This window comes from Haliaeetus albicilla, chromosome Z, assembly GCF_947461875.1.
Source record: "Haliaeetus albicilla chromosome Z, bHalAlb1.1, whole genome shotgun sequence".
Lineage (NCBI taxonomy): Eukaryota > Metazoa > Chordata > Aves > Accipitriformes > Accipitridae > Haliaeetus > Haliaeetus albicilla.
The window spans coordinates 12897798-12914936 of record NC_091516.1 but is presented as its reverse complement, the minus strand read 5'-3'; the positions used below and the strand labels follow the sequence as shown (position 1 = coordinate 12914936).

The 17139-nt window shown below is 38.8% G+C and overlaps 1 protein-coding gene across 2 annotated transcripts in view; it reads right to left on the bottom strand.

Moving 5' to 3' along the window:
• ARSB (arylsulfatase B) overlaps nucleotides 1-17139 on the bottom strand; it is a 66420-nt gene that overhangs the window by 5938 nt on the left and 43343 nt on the right. The window contains exon 7 of one of the 2 annotated variants that reach the window (XM_069775953.1): nucleotides 15353-15408. The exons of the other annotated variant lie outside the window; for it this stretch is intronic. Within the exon in view, the coding sequence (XP_069632054.1) occupies nucleotides 15374-15408 (35 nt within the window). The 3' untranslated portion in view covers nucleotides 15353-15373. Of the gene's footprint in view, nucleotides 1-15352; nucleotides 15409-17139 lie in introns of those variants that run through there. 2 annotated transcript variants of the gene reach the window in all.

Below are 17139 nucleotides of genomic sequence, written 5' to 3'. Positions count from 1 at the left end.
CCCCCAAGGCGTGCGCCCACTGCCTGAGGAATCCAGACAGCTACTACCGAGACTCTTTCTTCTTTGGATCCAAGGGTGGTGATACTTACCTCTCCTTTTCTCTCTTTCTTCTCTCTCTCTCTTATCTCTTCTCTTCCTCCTACCTTGTTGTTAGGATTACTTTACTACATCTGTTAGGTGTCAAGTTTTTTATTCAAAATATCTGCTACACCAAATTTAGCCACACTTGTGTTATAAGCCGACACTAAATAAAATGTATTTTGAGCATTTAGGAGGCTTTGTTATGACTCTTGCCCTGGGATTTGCCAAGTGAAATGGGATATTGAAATTCTCCCTGTCCCTCCTGAGTCATTGTCGTGACTCCCGTGTGCGGCAATGAACTATCTAAAAGATCACCTCCCCCGAGCCCACTGAGTGGGATAGGACACCATGACAAGCTGAATAAGGAACAACTGGTCTTTCCAAATAGGGCATCAAATAAATTATGGTATATTCATAACATATATTCATGTATTCAAAATAAACAATATATATACTTCCTTATCACAGACCAAACTCAAGTGTGGAATTCCTTTCCATGGGATGCTGTGGATGCTAGAAGTTTATGCAGGTTGAGTGATAAAAAGGGTTCACAAGGTGGAAGAAAAATCCATCAAGGATTCTTATATCCAAAATCACAACCTAAAGATCAGAAGCTTCATTAGCTGCAGGTTGTGGGGGGCACACAAGAGCAGTCTATTTATGTGCTTGCCCTCATGCTCCTTCCTACACAACTGCTACTGTCAGAAACAGAATAATGAGCTAGTCAGACATACACAAGGCTTGTTACCAAATTACTTTCAGTTCAGGACAAGCCAAATATTTTGTTTACAAAAGAAACTGCTATGCCAAAGTAGATTTATGCAACCCCTTTTCTATTAATCTCTGTATGTACTGAACCGAAAGTGTCAAAACTTTCACAAAAGGTTAAGTATAGAATCATAGAATATTTCAAGTTGGAAGGGACCCGAAGATCATTGAGTCCAACTCCCTGCTCCTCGCAGGACGACCTAGCACTAAACCGTATGACTAAGAGCGTCGTCCAGATGCTCCTTGAACTCTGACAGGGTCGGTGCCATGACCACTTCCCTGGGGAGCATGTCCCAGTGACCAACCACCCTCTCAGTGAAGAACCTTTCCCTAAAGTCCAGTCTGAACTTCTCCTGACACAGCTTCATTCCATCTCCTCGTGTCCTATCGCTGGTCACCAGAGAGGTGGAGATCAGCACTCCCCCCTCCGCTGCCCCCCGTGAGGAAGCTGTAGGCTGCGATGGGGTCACCCCTCAGCCTTCTCTTCTCCAAGCTGAACAAGTGACTTCAGCTGTTCCTCCTAAGTCTTGCCCTTGAGACTTTTCACCATCTTGGTCACCCTTGTCTGTAAGTATGTATGATTCCGATTCAGGTTTAACTGTAGTTTTACAAATGCATGAACATCATGATTCATTTCTAGCATACATTCTAGTTTACTTTCAGTGCTATTCTTAAAAGGAGGGGTAGCATAAAGAAACGAGAATATTACTTTGTATTAGCAATGGCTTCCAATGCACAGATCAGTCCGTATCAGTGCAGACAAGTCAGTTACTTGCTTAAGGCTGGTTTTTCACTTATACCAGAACATAACTCAAGAGTAAAGTAATTGAAATAATGGATTCACACCAGATTTATACTACTGTGACTGAGATCAGAATCTGGTACCCTCATTATTTCCTGTTTTAGTCATACAATTTTAAATTTAGAAAAAACCCCTACAATATACAGAAATGTTACAAGATGATAGGTTTTGCCATACTGAAGAAGTTATCTGGTACATTCAATCCAGCAGTGTGTCCCAAGAAGTAATTAACAACTGATGATTCAAAGTAAAACAGAAAACTGCTTACTTTGCCCAGCAATCTGTTCTCTCACTTGACTTTCTAAGCATGGGGAAGATCATAAAAAATGATGCAATGTGCTTAGCCCTGGTTTTTTTCCTCCCAGGATTTCAAAAAGCTCTTCTGACCCATTCAGTATCCAATGTGTACTCCTGATTTAATACATCAGTTAGGTTAGGTGAAAAAAACTGACAGGAAAAAACCTGTCTTCCTATGTATTTTTGCATACACTTACAATAGCCTTCTGCTTAACTCATTAGTTCACCTATCCAACTGGGCAATGATTTCTGGAGGTGGAAAACAGGAAGAAACACTTCTTCGCATTTCTTCTCTGGTGATCAGTGTGTATGCTTGAGAATTGTCCATCTATTCCTTGGCTCATATAATCCTAGTTACCTATCAGAAAATTACCTAAAATAAAAAAGGCTAATGTATCTGACCACCATGAAAAAGACAAAAATGCCTGAAAATCCATTTATTTTCTGTGTAACTCAAAACCTTTTAAATTCTTCTATTACTGCTACACACCAAAATAACTTTGTGACCCTTTGATGCCTGCAATGCTACATGGTAATAAAAAAAAGGAGGGTTGATCCAGTTTTACTACATTTTACAGCTTTAGATGTCTTATCAGAAGCTCTCTACTCCTCTTCCTGTGTGGGGCCTATAAATCCAGCTTGTTTATTTCTCTAAGTCTTATGATGTTCACTGATATTCTCTGCAATGTTTAGTATTCAACCAAGAGCAAATACTAAAAAAAAAGTTTTCCTAATGCAAGCAAAATCAAAAAATAGCAAAGACAACAACAAAAAGCCACTGCAACACAGTAATTAGTAGGTACACTGGAAAATTCAGATCTGTCAGCACCTTTGTAAATATTTCCCATGATTTCTTTCAATCTTTTGCTTTCTACTTTGCAAAGCAAATATTTCAAGCACCACGTAACCATAATTTGTAAAAAAGATTTAATGATAGTCAACAACCACATTGTGTAAATTGGCAAGATCAAAAAAAAAAAGGTACAATCTGAACTTTTTTTTTAAAGACAGGCTCATACTTTAGATCACTCTAAAAGATAAATTTGTGGAAACATTTTATTAAATATAATAAATTTCTTAAGAGTATATTCATTTAACCTTCGCTATCTGATTTTTAATCACAAGAAGAAAGAAGATAAACTGCCAATTTTCAGCTGAGATTTTAAAGAGGGAATATATAGGGGAATACATATTCTGTATCTATATATATATGATATTTGCATAGATCAAATAACTATAGGTCAATCATTCTTCTCATTTCTCTAGCTCTCCTTCTTCTTTCTTTCAATGAGACCAACTCAAGCAATTGGTAGAAACCTAAAATCTGGAGATATAAATAGACAGTACATCTAAAAACAAAATATTCTGCCTTCAGCCTATGATTAAGATGATGAAAATGATCCATGTTGAGAAGAAGTTTTCTTGGTTGGTAAGAGATCAAAGAGCACACAGTTCTCTCTAACATGCCATTTAGCAAGGTCCAGACCACAAAATTTAAAGGGTCTAAAACAATATTGCTTGAAGCATACTATATTTCTCTACACTGTGGTCTACAATACTAGTGTGCAGGGAAGCAATGTTGGGTACTAGAGAGCAATTTTGGAAAAAGACAAAAGAACATTAATTTATTATTTATTTGGGAGACAGACCCCTGCCCAAAGAGTTAATGTAAACAGCCTGAGTGACTGCCAGATTGAGCATGCCTCTACAATTTTCCAGTATCCTATACAGTAACAAAAACATTCTTTTATAAGCAGCTATAAATAATCAGTGCCCTGTAGAACAACATAAGCAAATGAAGCTTCTACCTTTGTTTCTTCATCTGCAGAATGAGGATGTTAGAAGTTATCTACCTTTTGCAGTATATTTCCCAAAAGAAAAAGTGAAAAATATCAGCATTCTCTATACTTAAACTTCTATTTATGATAATATAATGTAGCAGTAGATTCAGACATATGACAGGAAAAATATAATCACAAAAAGCTCCAAGCTTAATTGCAACCTGCTTGATGAAAAAGACTGAAAAGCATGCATTAAGAAAATCTACAAAACCCAGGGTGAATTAAGATTTTGGATAGCTCGCTCTCTTTCCAGTGCAAATTAGAAACACATCTGAAACAAATAATAAACAGGTGCTACTGCTCTGCAGGTGTAAAGTACATTTAAGAGCTTTCAGCCAAAGGAGGAATATCTCCATCATTTCCTGTAACACAAGTGTGTGTGCATATTACACTACCTGGACATCTAAATAGTTTGATACCATGCAGTTTACAATGTATACCACACAAAAGGATTCCCTAGATACTGTCTTAGTAATTAAAAATTATCTCTGTAGTTCTCAAGACTTCTATTTCAGTATAAATTTTGTGTGGCTATGCAACACCCCCTATCACTTATTTGGTTACTCCAATCCAATATTTAAATAATACATAACAGGATCCACATAGAACAAAAGTTTACTTCTCATACCTGTTGCGTTAAAGGGTAAAGAAGTTTGGCTGAAAATAAACCCCCTTGTGTTCCAGCTTATCCTCAGATGTCAGAGGAGCTGGGGGCAGCTAGGTTTAATTTCTGACTAATGTCCAATTCAGTTCTGTAAGTCCAGTTGCGTTCAATGTGTTGAACTATCACGATGACAGATGCACTTAATAGTGTACTGCGCTGTCGGCTTAGCCACGTTCAACGCACGAGAATTACCAGACTTAGGGAGTTTGATTGCGTTAATGAACTATCACAACTACATTAATGAGCAGAGCAGTTTATTAAAGCAACAGTACAGGTTCTTTTGGATTGCCGGTGATAAATACACTGTCTGCAAAGCACATGCAAATAACAATAATACAGTCGACTACAAGCACAATAGATTATGGAAAAACTCTATAGAGATTTCTAAGTTTCCCAGGGAGGCACTCGGTATAACAGAAGGTTTGAATCTCACCCAATAGGTGTCCCTTTGGCGGGGGGCGGGGGGGAAGAGAGGTTCAGAGGTTCGAACCTTTGACTGATCCCAGAAGTCAGCGATGTCCTCCCAACTTCTCTATCATGGTGTCTTCCCTAACAGTCTTCCTCTCTTAAGCCCTTTCATATATTCTTATTTTTTAGGTGGAGCTTGAGTGACTCTAGTCATACATACCTTTACTTAGATTGGTATAAAGTTCTCTCACTTTACTTTTAAAGGTCTATGCTAGAGAAAATTCAGAGCGCATGCTCAGTGAGGGGTGGTCGCACCTCGGAGGCAGGTAGTTTTTGGGATGGAGGTGTGTTTTGGTATTATAATGAGATTACAATGAGCAAAGTTCACCCAGGGAACATGATTTAGCGTGTCACTACTCCAGAACTGGGGACTTATGATACAATTCAGAAGTAAGGCAATAGCATTGACAGAACTCCCCTTATTTCACCTCCTTGCTTCACTCGATTCAATGCAGGGACCTTCCATTCTTGTTCCAGTAGTTCCAGCTCCCCATCCCTGCAGTGATATCACAGAGCCTGGCCAGTGTTTCCACTCCACTCCACCCTCCGCGTTGTTTCTCTTAAGAGTCAGCAACCCAACCTCCCCTGGTGTTGCTAACATCTAAGGTTGCAGGTTATGTTGCTTAGGGAATTATTATGGAACAGATTTCTTGCATATCCACTGCATTCCACCCTGGAGGTCCACCTTCCTTTAAGGTGTGTGTGGGAGGTTCTCATATTAATAAGTCATCTAGGTGTGAGTAGGCATTAAAATAGGCAATGATATTTAACTTACATACAGGTAAAGTGATGCATGTGTGAAATAACAATCCTAAATTCACATATAAAATGATGGCCTGCATGTCACCCATAATTGTCTAAGACTGAAACCTTGGGATCATGACAGATTGAGCTGATGCTTTTTCAGAATTATGTTAGCATTGGTCAAAAAGAAAACTGAGTGCAAGGAATTATTAGAAAAGGACTCATGAACAAAGAAAAAAGCTCTGTGCAACTGGAAAACAGTAGTACTGGTCTTCCCGTCTCAAAAAGAATACAGTACAACTGAAAAGGTTCAGAAACCACTTACAAAGTTGGGTGACATGCAAACCCTCGTGAATTAAAATCCTCTGCTAGATATACATTCTGCTTAATCAAATTTGTATGTTCTGTGGAACTCCAGGGACCAGGCTGCTTCTATACCCTGCATGACCAAAGGAAGGTTCTTCCCATCTTGTGTAATATTGAGCCAAATGCAATCAAATAATCAAAACCTTACTGTTTTAATTGACCGGGGACATAGCAATGTAACACACAGGCCAAATAGTTTTGAGTGCTTACTACTCAGACCTCATGAAGTATCTTGACTGAAACCACATCATCTTGGTAGTTGTTAGTATATTGAGTGCGACTACAGTCTCTACCTGACCTGACTAGACATTGTCTACAATGCCTAATGGCACTACTACACAGCATGTACGCACAGTGAGAAAAACTCAAACATGCTGAAACACTGGATGAGACGTAAATTCTTTACCCAGGAAATTCATCATCTGCTTTTGCCAGTAACAGTCAAGCTGCAAATGGACTAGACTACATTCTCTGAAAAAATATAACCTTGGCTACATCCTCAAATTCAGTTACATGCCTTTTTTTTTTCAATCACTGAAGATGTTTCATGGAAAACCTCCATGTTATTCTATCGCTTTGTAAAATCTTCCTTTAATAGCATCCCAGCTTATTGGTATCAGAACAGCTAGAACACCTCTCTGAGCTGCTGGTCCCCTGCCATCCTTACCCCCCTGTGATGAGATTTCTTTTTGTCAGTAGGCACCACATAAGCCACAATTGCCACTAAGACAGCACTGCCATGAAGTCCTGCCTGTTTGCAAAAACTCGTGGGAGGATCATTGGGACCACTCATGGTTTCAAACATATCTCTGCTAACTGAGGCTGGAGAGACACATACAGAGCTATAGGTGTGACAAGAGGCACCCATCATGGGATTCTGTCACATATGCCATCAGAGCAAGGAGCACAGCCATAACAAGGTTGCATCACATAGCCAGAAGGCAAGAAACTACTGCACTGCAGAAAGTAGTGCTTGCAGTAAGGCAGCTTTAGGGAATGAAGTGGCACTTACGCATATGTCCAATAAAAGATAATGCATTTAAAATAATTCAGTCTTGTGCATACAGATTGTTAACTCACTGAAGACTGTCTCTCCAGGAACAGAGGCTTTCAAAAGGTAGTGTCACCTAGCAAGTGTGATAAATTTAAGGGGATAAATTAGATGTCCAATTTTTCTTTTTTTTTTTTTAAATTCTGGTGAGATGATACTCTAAAACATTATGAGTGATTCAAAAAAAGTTTCTTTACTTTGTAAAAATGTTTTCATTAGTGAGGAGTGAACAATTCTGTATGTCATGGAGTAGAATTCTGCTTAACAGTTGAACCAAACACTGGGAAAAAAACCACTCAGGCTACTTCCACTAGAACTTAAAAGCAACAAACAATAACCGGTATTATTTTCACAGTAAGGTGATGCCTCCCTGCCTCTTGTGATCTGATTAGTAGTCTATAAAAACCACAGAGGAGATCCCCAGACAGAAGTCTAGGACTGGTGAACCAAAAACCACTTACACATGAAACCCAAACAGAAAGACAGTATTTTCTAGTATGTTCATTATTGTCTTTAAAACCAACATACTACTTTAATCATCCAAGAAATCCTTATTGTATTCTCCAGCTTCTATATATTGTCAGAAAAATGGTAATGGTGTCATTCTCCTACTGCTTCCATTAAAATCAGTCAAAGGTTTTGCACATCACAGCTTCTGTTCTAACATAAATCATTTGACTCTATTATCAGTATTCAGAACATTTACTTACATGGTACCCATTAAATAGAAAAGAAAACCCAAGCAGTCAAAAAATCACAGGTGATTACTTTTCTATCAATAGATACTAGACTCCTTCAAATCACCTTAGCCTGTTTTTGTACTACAATAGCAGAAAAAGTAGGTAAAAAAATCACAGACTTTGTTAAATATTATGGACCTCCACCTAAAAATCACCCTCATGAAAGCAGTCTTCCACCTCCTGGAAATCTCACCACATGCATAAACACAAAACCTGCATGATTGGCAGGCTCACTGTCCCTTACTAATGCTCAACTATGGAACAGCAGGAGATCTGTTAGGGCTTGAAAAAACCCACAGTGAAACGAATGGGAACCTTTCCATTAATTCCAGTGGGCTTTGGTTCAGACTGGTTAAGCATCAGTAGTAACAAACAAGGAATTTACACCCTACCAACTTCTCTTAATCAGACAAATGAAGCTAAATTCCCCTTTATCCATACAGTTCAGTAGACACAGTATGTTTTCCATGAAACCTTTATATGAAAGGCTTCCCCATTCGTATTCACAACAATCATTTCTGGCAACAACACATATGTTTTAACCACCCCCCCAAATTATACCCAAATTAAAGTGATTTTGAAATCAAAACAAAACAAAAGTGCCAATACACTATTTGCCAATTCTCAAAAGAAAAAGCTTAAGAAAATAAATAGTAAAAAAAAAAAAAAACAACCAGTAACAGCACACAATCCCATGAATGTTATCAAAAACCGAGGCTTACAGATGAGCAGAGAAAACCGAATCCCAGAGTCATTCTCCCTGCTGTAAAATCCATGTCACTATGTTCAGAAGTTAAGATCTAGAAACTGTTTACTTAAACATATCGCTTGATCTTCCCTGCAGCACTGAAAGTGCAGAATAAAGGCAGACATCAGGTAACAGCCATTGAAACATGTGATTCTTTATAGGAGCATGCAGCCAGAAAGGGAAACACAAACTTGAGAAATGAACCATAACTTCACTGCAGTAAAACTCAGGAAGCCAGCCTATAACTTTTCTTTGTGGTCAGCACTGCTTCCCACAACCACATCTTCTGAACTTTCCTCCGACAGCATTTTTCCAACTGTCCAATAGTTTCCTCCCTAAAGGAAGAAATTTTCAGGTCACATCAAAAGCCCTAGCCAACTGCATGCTATATAAATTATTGTTTGTCCACTAAAGCAACTAGAAACAGATGCCAATTCAAAGCTGAACATATTTAATTTTCAGTAAACTGGAAAGAAAGGCTCAGACCAATAAAATGTTTAACTTACACACTTTTTTAATAAAAATAAAATTAAACTGAAAACTAAGGGTTAAATTCACATGAGGATGTACCTGACAAAATGAGAGGTTTTCTCCCCCTTCCAAAAAATCTAGCCCAACACTGGGGATATGTTTCTGGGTTTGGGGGACCCAAATTCATGCCCTGAGTTACCCTGATTGTTACAAAGGGCTTTGAACTGTGAACTCCCATTTTTCAGAAGAGATTTCTCCCCAATGGACTGTATGAAACTCTAGGATGGAGGTTTTCTCCATATTTTCCATTTCACATCATATAATACATACAAATATTTTGCATGACAACACAGAAAATAAGCCTTTAACTTGGTGATAGGCTATCCAGATGGTTTTGGGTAATTTTGATTTCTGCTCATACCAAATTTGTACATAAAACTTTGAACTTATATAAGAAAGTAAGCAAAATTAATGGGTACACCATTTGGAACAGACTCTTAACTTTTTACTATCTTCTAAATTTTAATTCAATGATATATGTGTTTTTCTACCATCCATTGATACAAACTATTCTGTAGATACAGAGTGGTTTTCATTTGCAAGCAGTCTGGTCTACAGTTTGATTTGCAGGCAGTCTACAAATACATCCAAATTAGGGACTTTACATTACACCATAAAAACCAGAACAGTATGTGAAAAAAAATCCAGATTTCCTTTGGTATTTCCTAGCTTGGAAGTACCTGGATCTGGGGAGAACAGACAGAAGGGTGCAGGAAGTATTAATGTGGGAACATAAGAACATATAAATACCTTTCAGTATATACCGTTTCTACTGAAGGCCATTTTAGCAATTGGAAAGCTGTACTCTTCACATTGTCCAGCTGCACACATAATAAAAGTAGTATGAATCTACGGACTGGGTCAGAAATGACACTGGATTTCCATTCTATTTGAATTTCTTTGCTTTATGTTTTTGGATTAAGCACCAACATGCTTTACTTTAACATGAGATTTTTTTTTTTTTTTTTTTCTTCCTCCTAAACATCAGGAAATAATATACTGAACATGGTTCAAGTTTTTAATATATACACTAGACCACAGTGGTTATAGCACTGAGTGCAGTGAAAGCACTATATTTTTCATTTCCACTGATGAATATTAAATCAAGTCTCTTCTAAACACTCTGAAAATTGTGACTGTCTCTAATGTCTATAAATATAATTTATACAGTCCCTAAAATATTAAACCAGTCAGATGAATCAACTACTCACCTGAAAGATAAGACTACCTTTTCAAAGAAAATTTTATTGAAAAATAAAAAAGCAAAAGAACAAAAGGCATGGTTGATATTTTTGCAATTAGGAGACACACTTAGATCTTATATGTCTTCTATTTATAAACATAAGATCTTTTCAAATGCCTCATTTGTTTGTCAACAACATGGAAACACATGGCCATTCTCCATACATTTATAAACAGAATTGGAGGGGAAGAAGGAGTATTTCTCTCCCCTATAGCTATAGAAGCATAAAAAGTCTTGGATACAAATAGATGAGGATTCCCCAGGCAAAACTATCACTTGCCCATAAGCACAAAATTTTGCACTGTGTTTCACATAAATGCATTAGAAATTTTGTAGATGGTGTTGTACTGGAAATTTATTTTTAGCATTTTATACAATGGAAGCTTCATGACAAAAATTACCTATTGCTGGACTTGATTCAGTGAAGCAGCCTGTTGTTTAGTTTTCACTGAGAAATACACAAGACAAAGCAAACTCCAGCAGGAGTTTGAAGAAATTCTCCCTATTGCTCTGGCAAAGTGCATATTGTTATCTTGGCATGAATGAAACTCGTGTTCCTGCTGCAACTGATTCAGCTCTGGGATCCAGTGCACACCAGGCAGTCAACCGGGGTATAATCAGTTCTGGCAAAAAGTGCCGATCTCACATTCGATCCTCTGCAAATTGTCTTAAGGTCTTTATTGATAACTGCTGAAGTTGCACACGTGTTTGTAGGCCTGATGCCTTAATTAACGTGAGACTCCATTAAAATGTGCCGGAAGGAAGGACAAACTTGCTATAGTCACTTTGTGAAGTGCAGATGGCTCTGTGGGCTGACAAGGCCTTTGCATATATGTACTTTTAACTGATTTCTCTTTTTTTGAACTCTGATGTATAGAGCAATTATTTCACCTCAACAAGGAAATTCTGGAAATGTCAAGGGCTCTTCCAGCCTATACTGTGACAATGAATTACTGAAGAAATAAGGGGTTTTCCTACTTCACTGAGGACAGACATTTTGTGACCTTTTGCTGCTTTATGGTAATAATGAGTTTTCTACAAAACTCCAAGTCTTTCTGTTATTTTATTAAAATAAAAACATTTGAGGAATAGCCGTGACCTTAGCCTTGGAAGAATGAACAGAATACTGATCTTGAAGAAACAGATGAGCCCTGAGACACTATAACTTCCTACTGTCATGTTGACAAGGCACAGGGCTGTGCCGTAGACAAACTCACCCAGCGAAGCTCACTTAATCTTAACTTGCTTAGTTGAACGCTGTGAACATATAGATGCACTATTATCCCTTCTAATTTCAGTTTTGTCATAGTAATGTTTGATTCCTTTTTTCCAAAGGAAAGATTTACACTACATCATCCTCAGTCTCTTACCTTTCAAAACGCATACTCTTCTCAATTTCAACAAGATTAAGCATACGAAAACACTCCCATTCTTGCTTCAGAGTATTCACCTTGATTTTTACAATAGATTATATCTTTACAAAAAACCCATACCACACAAACAATTGAGTAAAATCCAGAATTACTCATGGCAGCAAAAAATCCCTGTGAACATCAACAAAGTGAAGCATCTATCCAGATTATTACATTCTTATACAATTACAGAATAAAAAATTTAAAGGTATTCTAAAGAAGAGCAAACTTACTAAAACAGGCTACAAGGTCAAACATCACAAAATGAGAGTAAAAGGAAATGCTTGATTTTCACTTTTGACAGAAAAATAAGAAAAAAGTAAAAATCTTTTTTTTTCCCAGGAAACAGATTTGAACTGAATGGAATACTATCTATGAATTACTGAAGACATCAAAGATCATGTTGAGACAGCCTTATACGTGAAACACCCAAAGCACACTTGCATCACTGTAAGGTAGCAATGTTCAAGGTAAAGAGAACTGAGCAGTAATAGCCTGTGTACAAACTTTAAAACTTTACAGGTTTTCAGCTCAGAGATATTTCATTTGAAAAATGTAATCTAACATTTATGTCAAAACCTGCATAAAAATATAAAATGTTAGTGTTATGGTCAAATAGGTAGAGGATATAATGAAGCATAAAAAAGCAGTAGTACTGAGGGATTTCTGAATTCCAGTCATGATAATGGCATTAGACAGTTTATCAAATGACTTAACATTTCTAAGTTCTAAAAGAAATTATCTACATCCCAAAGGAAACATGGGGACTAGTATTTATGAGGCTCACCAAATGTGCAATCCCCATACACTTAGTACTGAATACTGCAGTGATGGATGGTTCATGCTGAGATGCAGGCGGGCTAAGAACCAAGGCAATGTATAACCACAGGCCAAGCTTCCCGACAGCAAGAGCTACACCCCAGAAACTTCATATAGCCAACAGCCAAAAGAAAAACAACACTTATCTCTGATGTGAATGGCAGCAGAGCTGGCTGGAACAGTGGCCTCCCACTAGGGAGTGGAGCTGAGCTCTGCCCAAAACTGCCAGACCAGCATGAAAAACACCATGTGAAGTGGTTGAGGGCCATGCACAGCTCCAGGGTCACATGTTGGCAACTCCTGCCTTAGAAACTTACAGGCGGTCATCGCAATTTATGATTTTCTTGTAATGAAAAGAGGACAGAGTCCAGCTGGTCAGCATGCATATGTGTAACTTTGCAGAGAAATGGAAATTTGGAGAAGGAAATAACATATCTGTCTTCTTCCCCATTCTTGACCATTCTCCCATTCCAGCTGTCACTACGTAAGCTCAGTCAGCTAACCATCTGGTTGCTTTTCTGTACATTTTTGAATCTGAGAGTGGATTCTGGGTCTTAGCCTGGCACAGACATGGAGTACATTTATCCCATTCAAAGCCCACACAGTACACTCATCCATGCTTACCTACATCTTCTCCTGCTACTGAATAACTTCATTACCGGGGATTGTTTTTTTCCCCTTTTTCTTTTTCTTTTTTTTTTTTTTTTAAATAATTCTAAACCAGCTAGATCATCAGTAATAAAAGTGGGGAAGAAATCACTTCTGGCCTGCAAAGTCTCAGGAATCATCTTTCACCTGGGCAAAATAAGTAATAAATGGGGCCTAAAGGAGTCTAGAGTGTCTATTTCTTAATCAAGATTAATCATTTCGATATAGGTATGGATGTAATATATAATGCTGCAGCCATTTTAATGCAATCTTAATGCCCATGAATGATACATCAGTCTCAGAACTGAAATGGTTTCCCTATTGTAATATATCATCTGTTCATTCTGCATATAGCAGATCTAGCCCCTTATACGCAACCATTTATTTTGGCAATTAATAGCACAATATATGAGGTAATGCCTTTTTTCAAATGTCAAGGAGAACGATGTAAAGTTTGATTAATTTTGCTCAAGGCAAATAAAAGTTTGGAGAAAAATCACAAAATGTTTTTACAAGTTCTCTGTCTTGGATGTCTGCCTCTATGAATAGATATCTTCAAAATAAATTGGCTACAATTAGTGGCCTACAATTTTATTATGCCTTTGAAGTTTTAGTCTATGGTTAAGTCTGGAATTTTAAATGAAGGTAAAAGTTTTTTCAGCCTAAAACAGCCCCACCCAACAACATATTTATTTTGAATACGTCTCTCTAATTTAAAGAAATCCAAATTCTTTTTGAAGAGAAAGTGATGCCACATGTGTAGTCTACAAGATTTTGTGAAATTCACTAAATTCATTAATAAATTTAGCAAGTCAGTTTAAAAAATAATACAGTGTGTACTGACAGATTCTGATTAACAATTCTGAATTAAAGGGCACATTTCCTTTCACCGTGTCATTTCGTCCTGATTCTCAAAATAAAATTGCCTTCTGTGGGATATAAAGTTTCAATACTGCCTCAAGACAGACCATCTAGCAACGACTGTGTGGTCAGAAATATGTTTGGTTTAGCAGTTAGGGGAATTTAGACTTAAATCCAGTTCGTTTTTAATTCAGCTGAATCACCAAAACTTGATGAAATGCCATAAGGCTGTCTAAAAGAAAGCAGATCTTTCACAATGGAAGAGCTGACATCACCGGCACAGCTGCCAAACCATCAACAACTTGGCTTTTTTTTTTTTTTTTTAAAGACAAAGTCACAAAAATGGGGCAAAACAATTTTGTTTCTTTTTCCTTCCAACACGGGTAAATCAGATTTCTTATTTATGCAACTTTTAAGTTACTTCATGCATGATATTTGTGCTTTCTTAACCTATACATTACAGAGAAAATGATACTCTGTTTCAACATAATTTTAGCTTTCTGTTTTTAATTTTCCTATTTTACTACCAAACTTCTGAAACTAACAGAAAATGCGAACATTTCAGACCCAAACCTGGAAGACAATAGATCTTTCATGCCAATGTCCTGCTTTTACGTAACTGCAAACTCTCCAATAAATTACAAGTCTACACTGAGACCCAGCAATTGAGACATATATTCATCACTTTTGAAAATGATCAACAGGGTGACGAGGAAACAGCCAGAAAGACAAAAGCGACGGCTGTTAGCAAGGAGGGAGAGGAGCAACCAGGCTGTCAGCAAAGAGGGAGAGGAGCAACCACCTCCGAGGAGCCTGGGTCCAGCTCCATCCGCAGAGCCCACCGGACCGGTTTAGCACAGCGAGGTCCAACCAGAGGGTGTGGTTCCCCACTCCTTCCCCCTGGGGCTCTGGCTCCAGGAGCAGCCAGACAACTCTAGGAAGGGTTGGCTCTCCCTCTGCCTCCCCACTGCCAACCACACAGCCCTTTTCATCCCCGCCTTGCGCTGCCTCTGGCATCCATCGGCCCCTTCAATGCGCAGATTCAACCCACCTGACAGAAGAAAACCAGGCTAGCAAGTTGGATCGGTCCAGGGAGGTATCTGAGGAGTGCCAGAATTGATGCAAAATAAGCGTCAAGAGCGTGTGACCAAGAATGGGGAGGGGAGGAAGCAAAGCACATCCCCAGCACAAGCCTGCTGGATCACTTCATCACATATTATGAAACGGAAACCTCAGGGTTTAATTTCAGACCCAACAGAATCAGTCTCACCTGTCCCCCAAAACTCCTTCTAGTCCCATCCTTTGTGCCAAAATGAGCGCTTGGCTATCCAACATACATCCGAAGGAAAAAAAAAGGCGGGGTGGGGGGTATTAAAACCTGAACCAACACCCTGACCTGGTTCACAGCCTGGGGCTCTGTGAGTGGTTTTGGTGACCCACGAGAGAGGGGAGCGGTGGTGAGGTGCTGTGGAAGGCAGGATTCCCTCTTTGGCAGCAGCAGCGACCTACCCTAGCTTAAACTTCATGAAACTACTGCCTCTGGCTGAGGTTCCCCAGTGGCCTGAGCTGATCTTAGCTGCTGAGTCCTGCAGCCAGTCCTTCCATCTGCGACCAACCACATATTCCTTGCCCCCCCCGCACTGCTCCCAGTCATACAGCTACAGGGCAAGTTGATTCAGCTGTCTGATGTGGTAGAAACCTTTCCTCCTCTTTCCCTCTGCCACCCAAAATAGTCTGAAGGCTGATTTGGCAGAAGACTCCTCTCGTTGCCATGTGATTTCCAGATCCAACCCAAGGGAAGGAGGAAAGAATGGGAGAAAGGGAGAGGACAGGCTGGCCATCTTGGCAATAGCTCACCACCAGACTGGCTTCACTGAAGACTACAACCCACCCACCCCCCCTCCTAGTTTTTGAAGATCCCACCCTAGGTTTTCACTCCACCGCCTCCTCCATTACAGGACCACAATTGTTGTAGGTCTGCATTGCAAATCAGATCAGTTCATTGAGAGAAAACATTGTTTTTAACCCCGACCACTCCACTGGGCTGCCACACATCAGAGGGAGCCTGCAGGCAAAGTCTGAGGTCAGGGACAGGAACTCCTTTATTAGCACTGAAGACAACAAATGAGGAATTACAGTCTAAAACACTGCAGTATGTTTCAGACCACTGGAAAGGTTTGTATTTGAACGAAGAAAGTCTACCCTCTGAGACAGAAGGTGATTACTTGAAAGAGTCAGTGAAATAAGACTTGTCAGCATTTTTTTGTGAAATGGAACTGCAGACAAACTAGTTTACTGTGTTCTCCCTCTTATGCTGTTTAGTCTTAACAACAGGACGTAAGTACAGTACTTTGATACAAGACTACTTATTTACCACTAGGCATGAGCTCCTGAAAAAAGGTAAGTAGAAGTTGATCAGTAGCTTCATCAGATCTGCTGGAGTAACCTTGGCTGGTGCCCGGAGGTTAGAAACCAGTGCTCAGTCTGAGAACTTGGAAAGTTGTATCATGTTACCCCACGAGTGGTGAACACGCAGGTCGAAGTCAGTTCTAACAGACCACAGCAGCAAAGACGTAGTTAGCTCTGTAATTGAGACAGCATGTCCTACCTTTAACTTAACATTCTGTTGAATACTTGGCTGTAACAGTTGAGTTGACACTAAATTCATTAATGTCTTTTGCACAAATTCTTCCCTGAAGGAATGCTTATTTTGGTGTAAAACATCTGACCAGAACAAAGCTCAGTTTTCCTGTTTCAGTCAAAAAAAAAATCAATGAATTACATGAGACATCCCATCAGTCATGCTACTAAAAATATATAGTACCAGTTTATTCAGACAGAGATGAAGATAAATGCATCCATTAAATAAAAATATTATGCTGAAAGAATGTATATATTATGTGCAAAAGCACTTAAGAGTTCAGGAGCACTGAACCTGCACTGACTGGAAGTACAGCAATAACTTAATGCCCTATGTGTGCACAACTACAACAGTACAGTGTCTTCCTTAATAATATTGTGATCAGAACTTGCCTGATTATCCATAACATCCTGA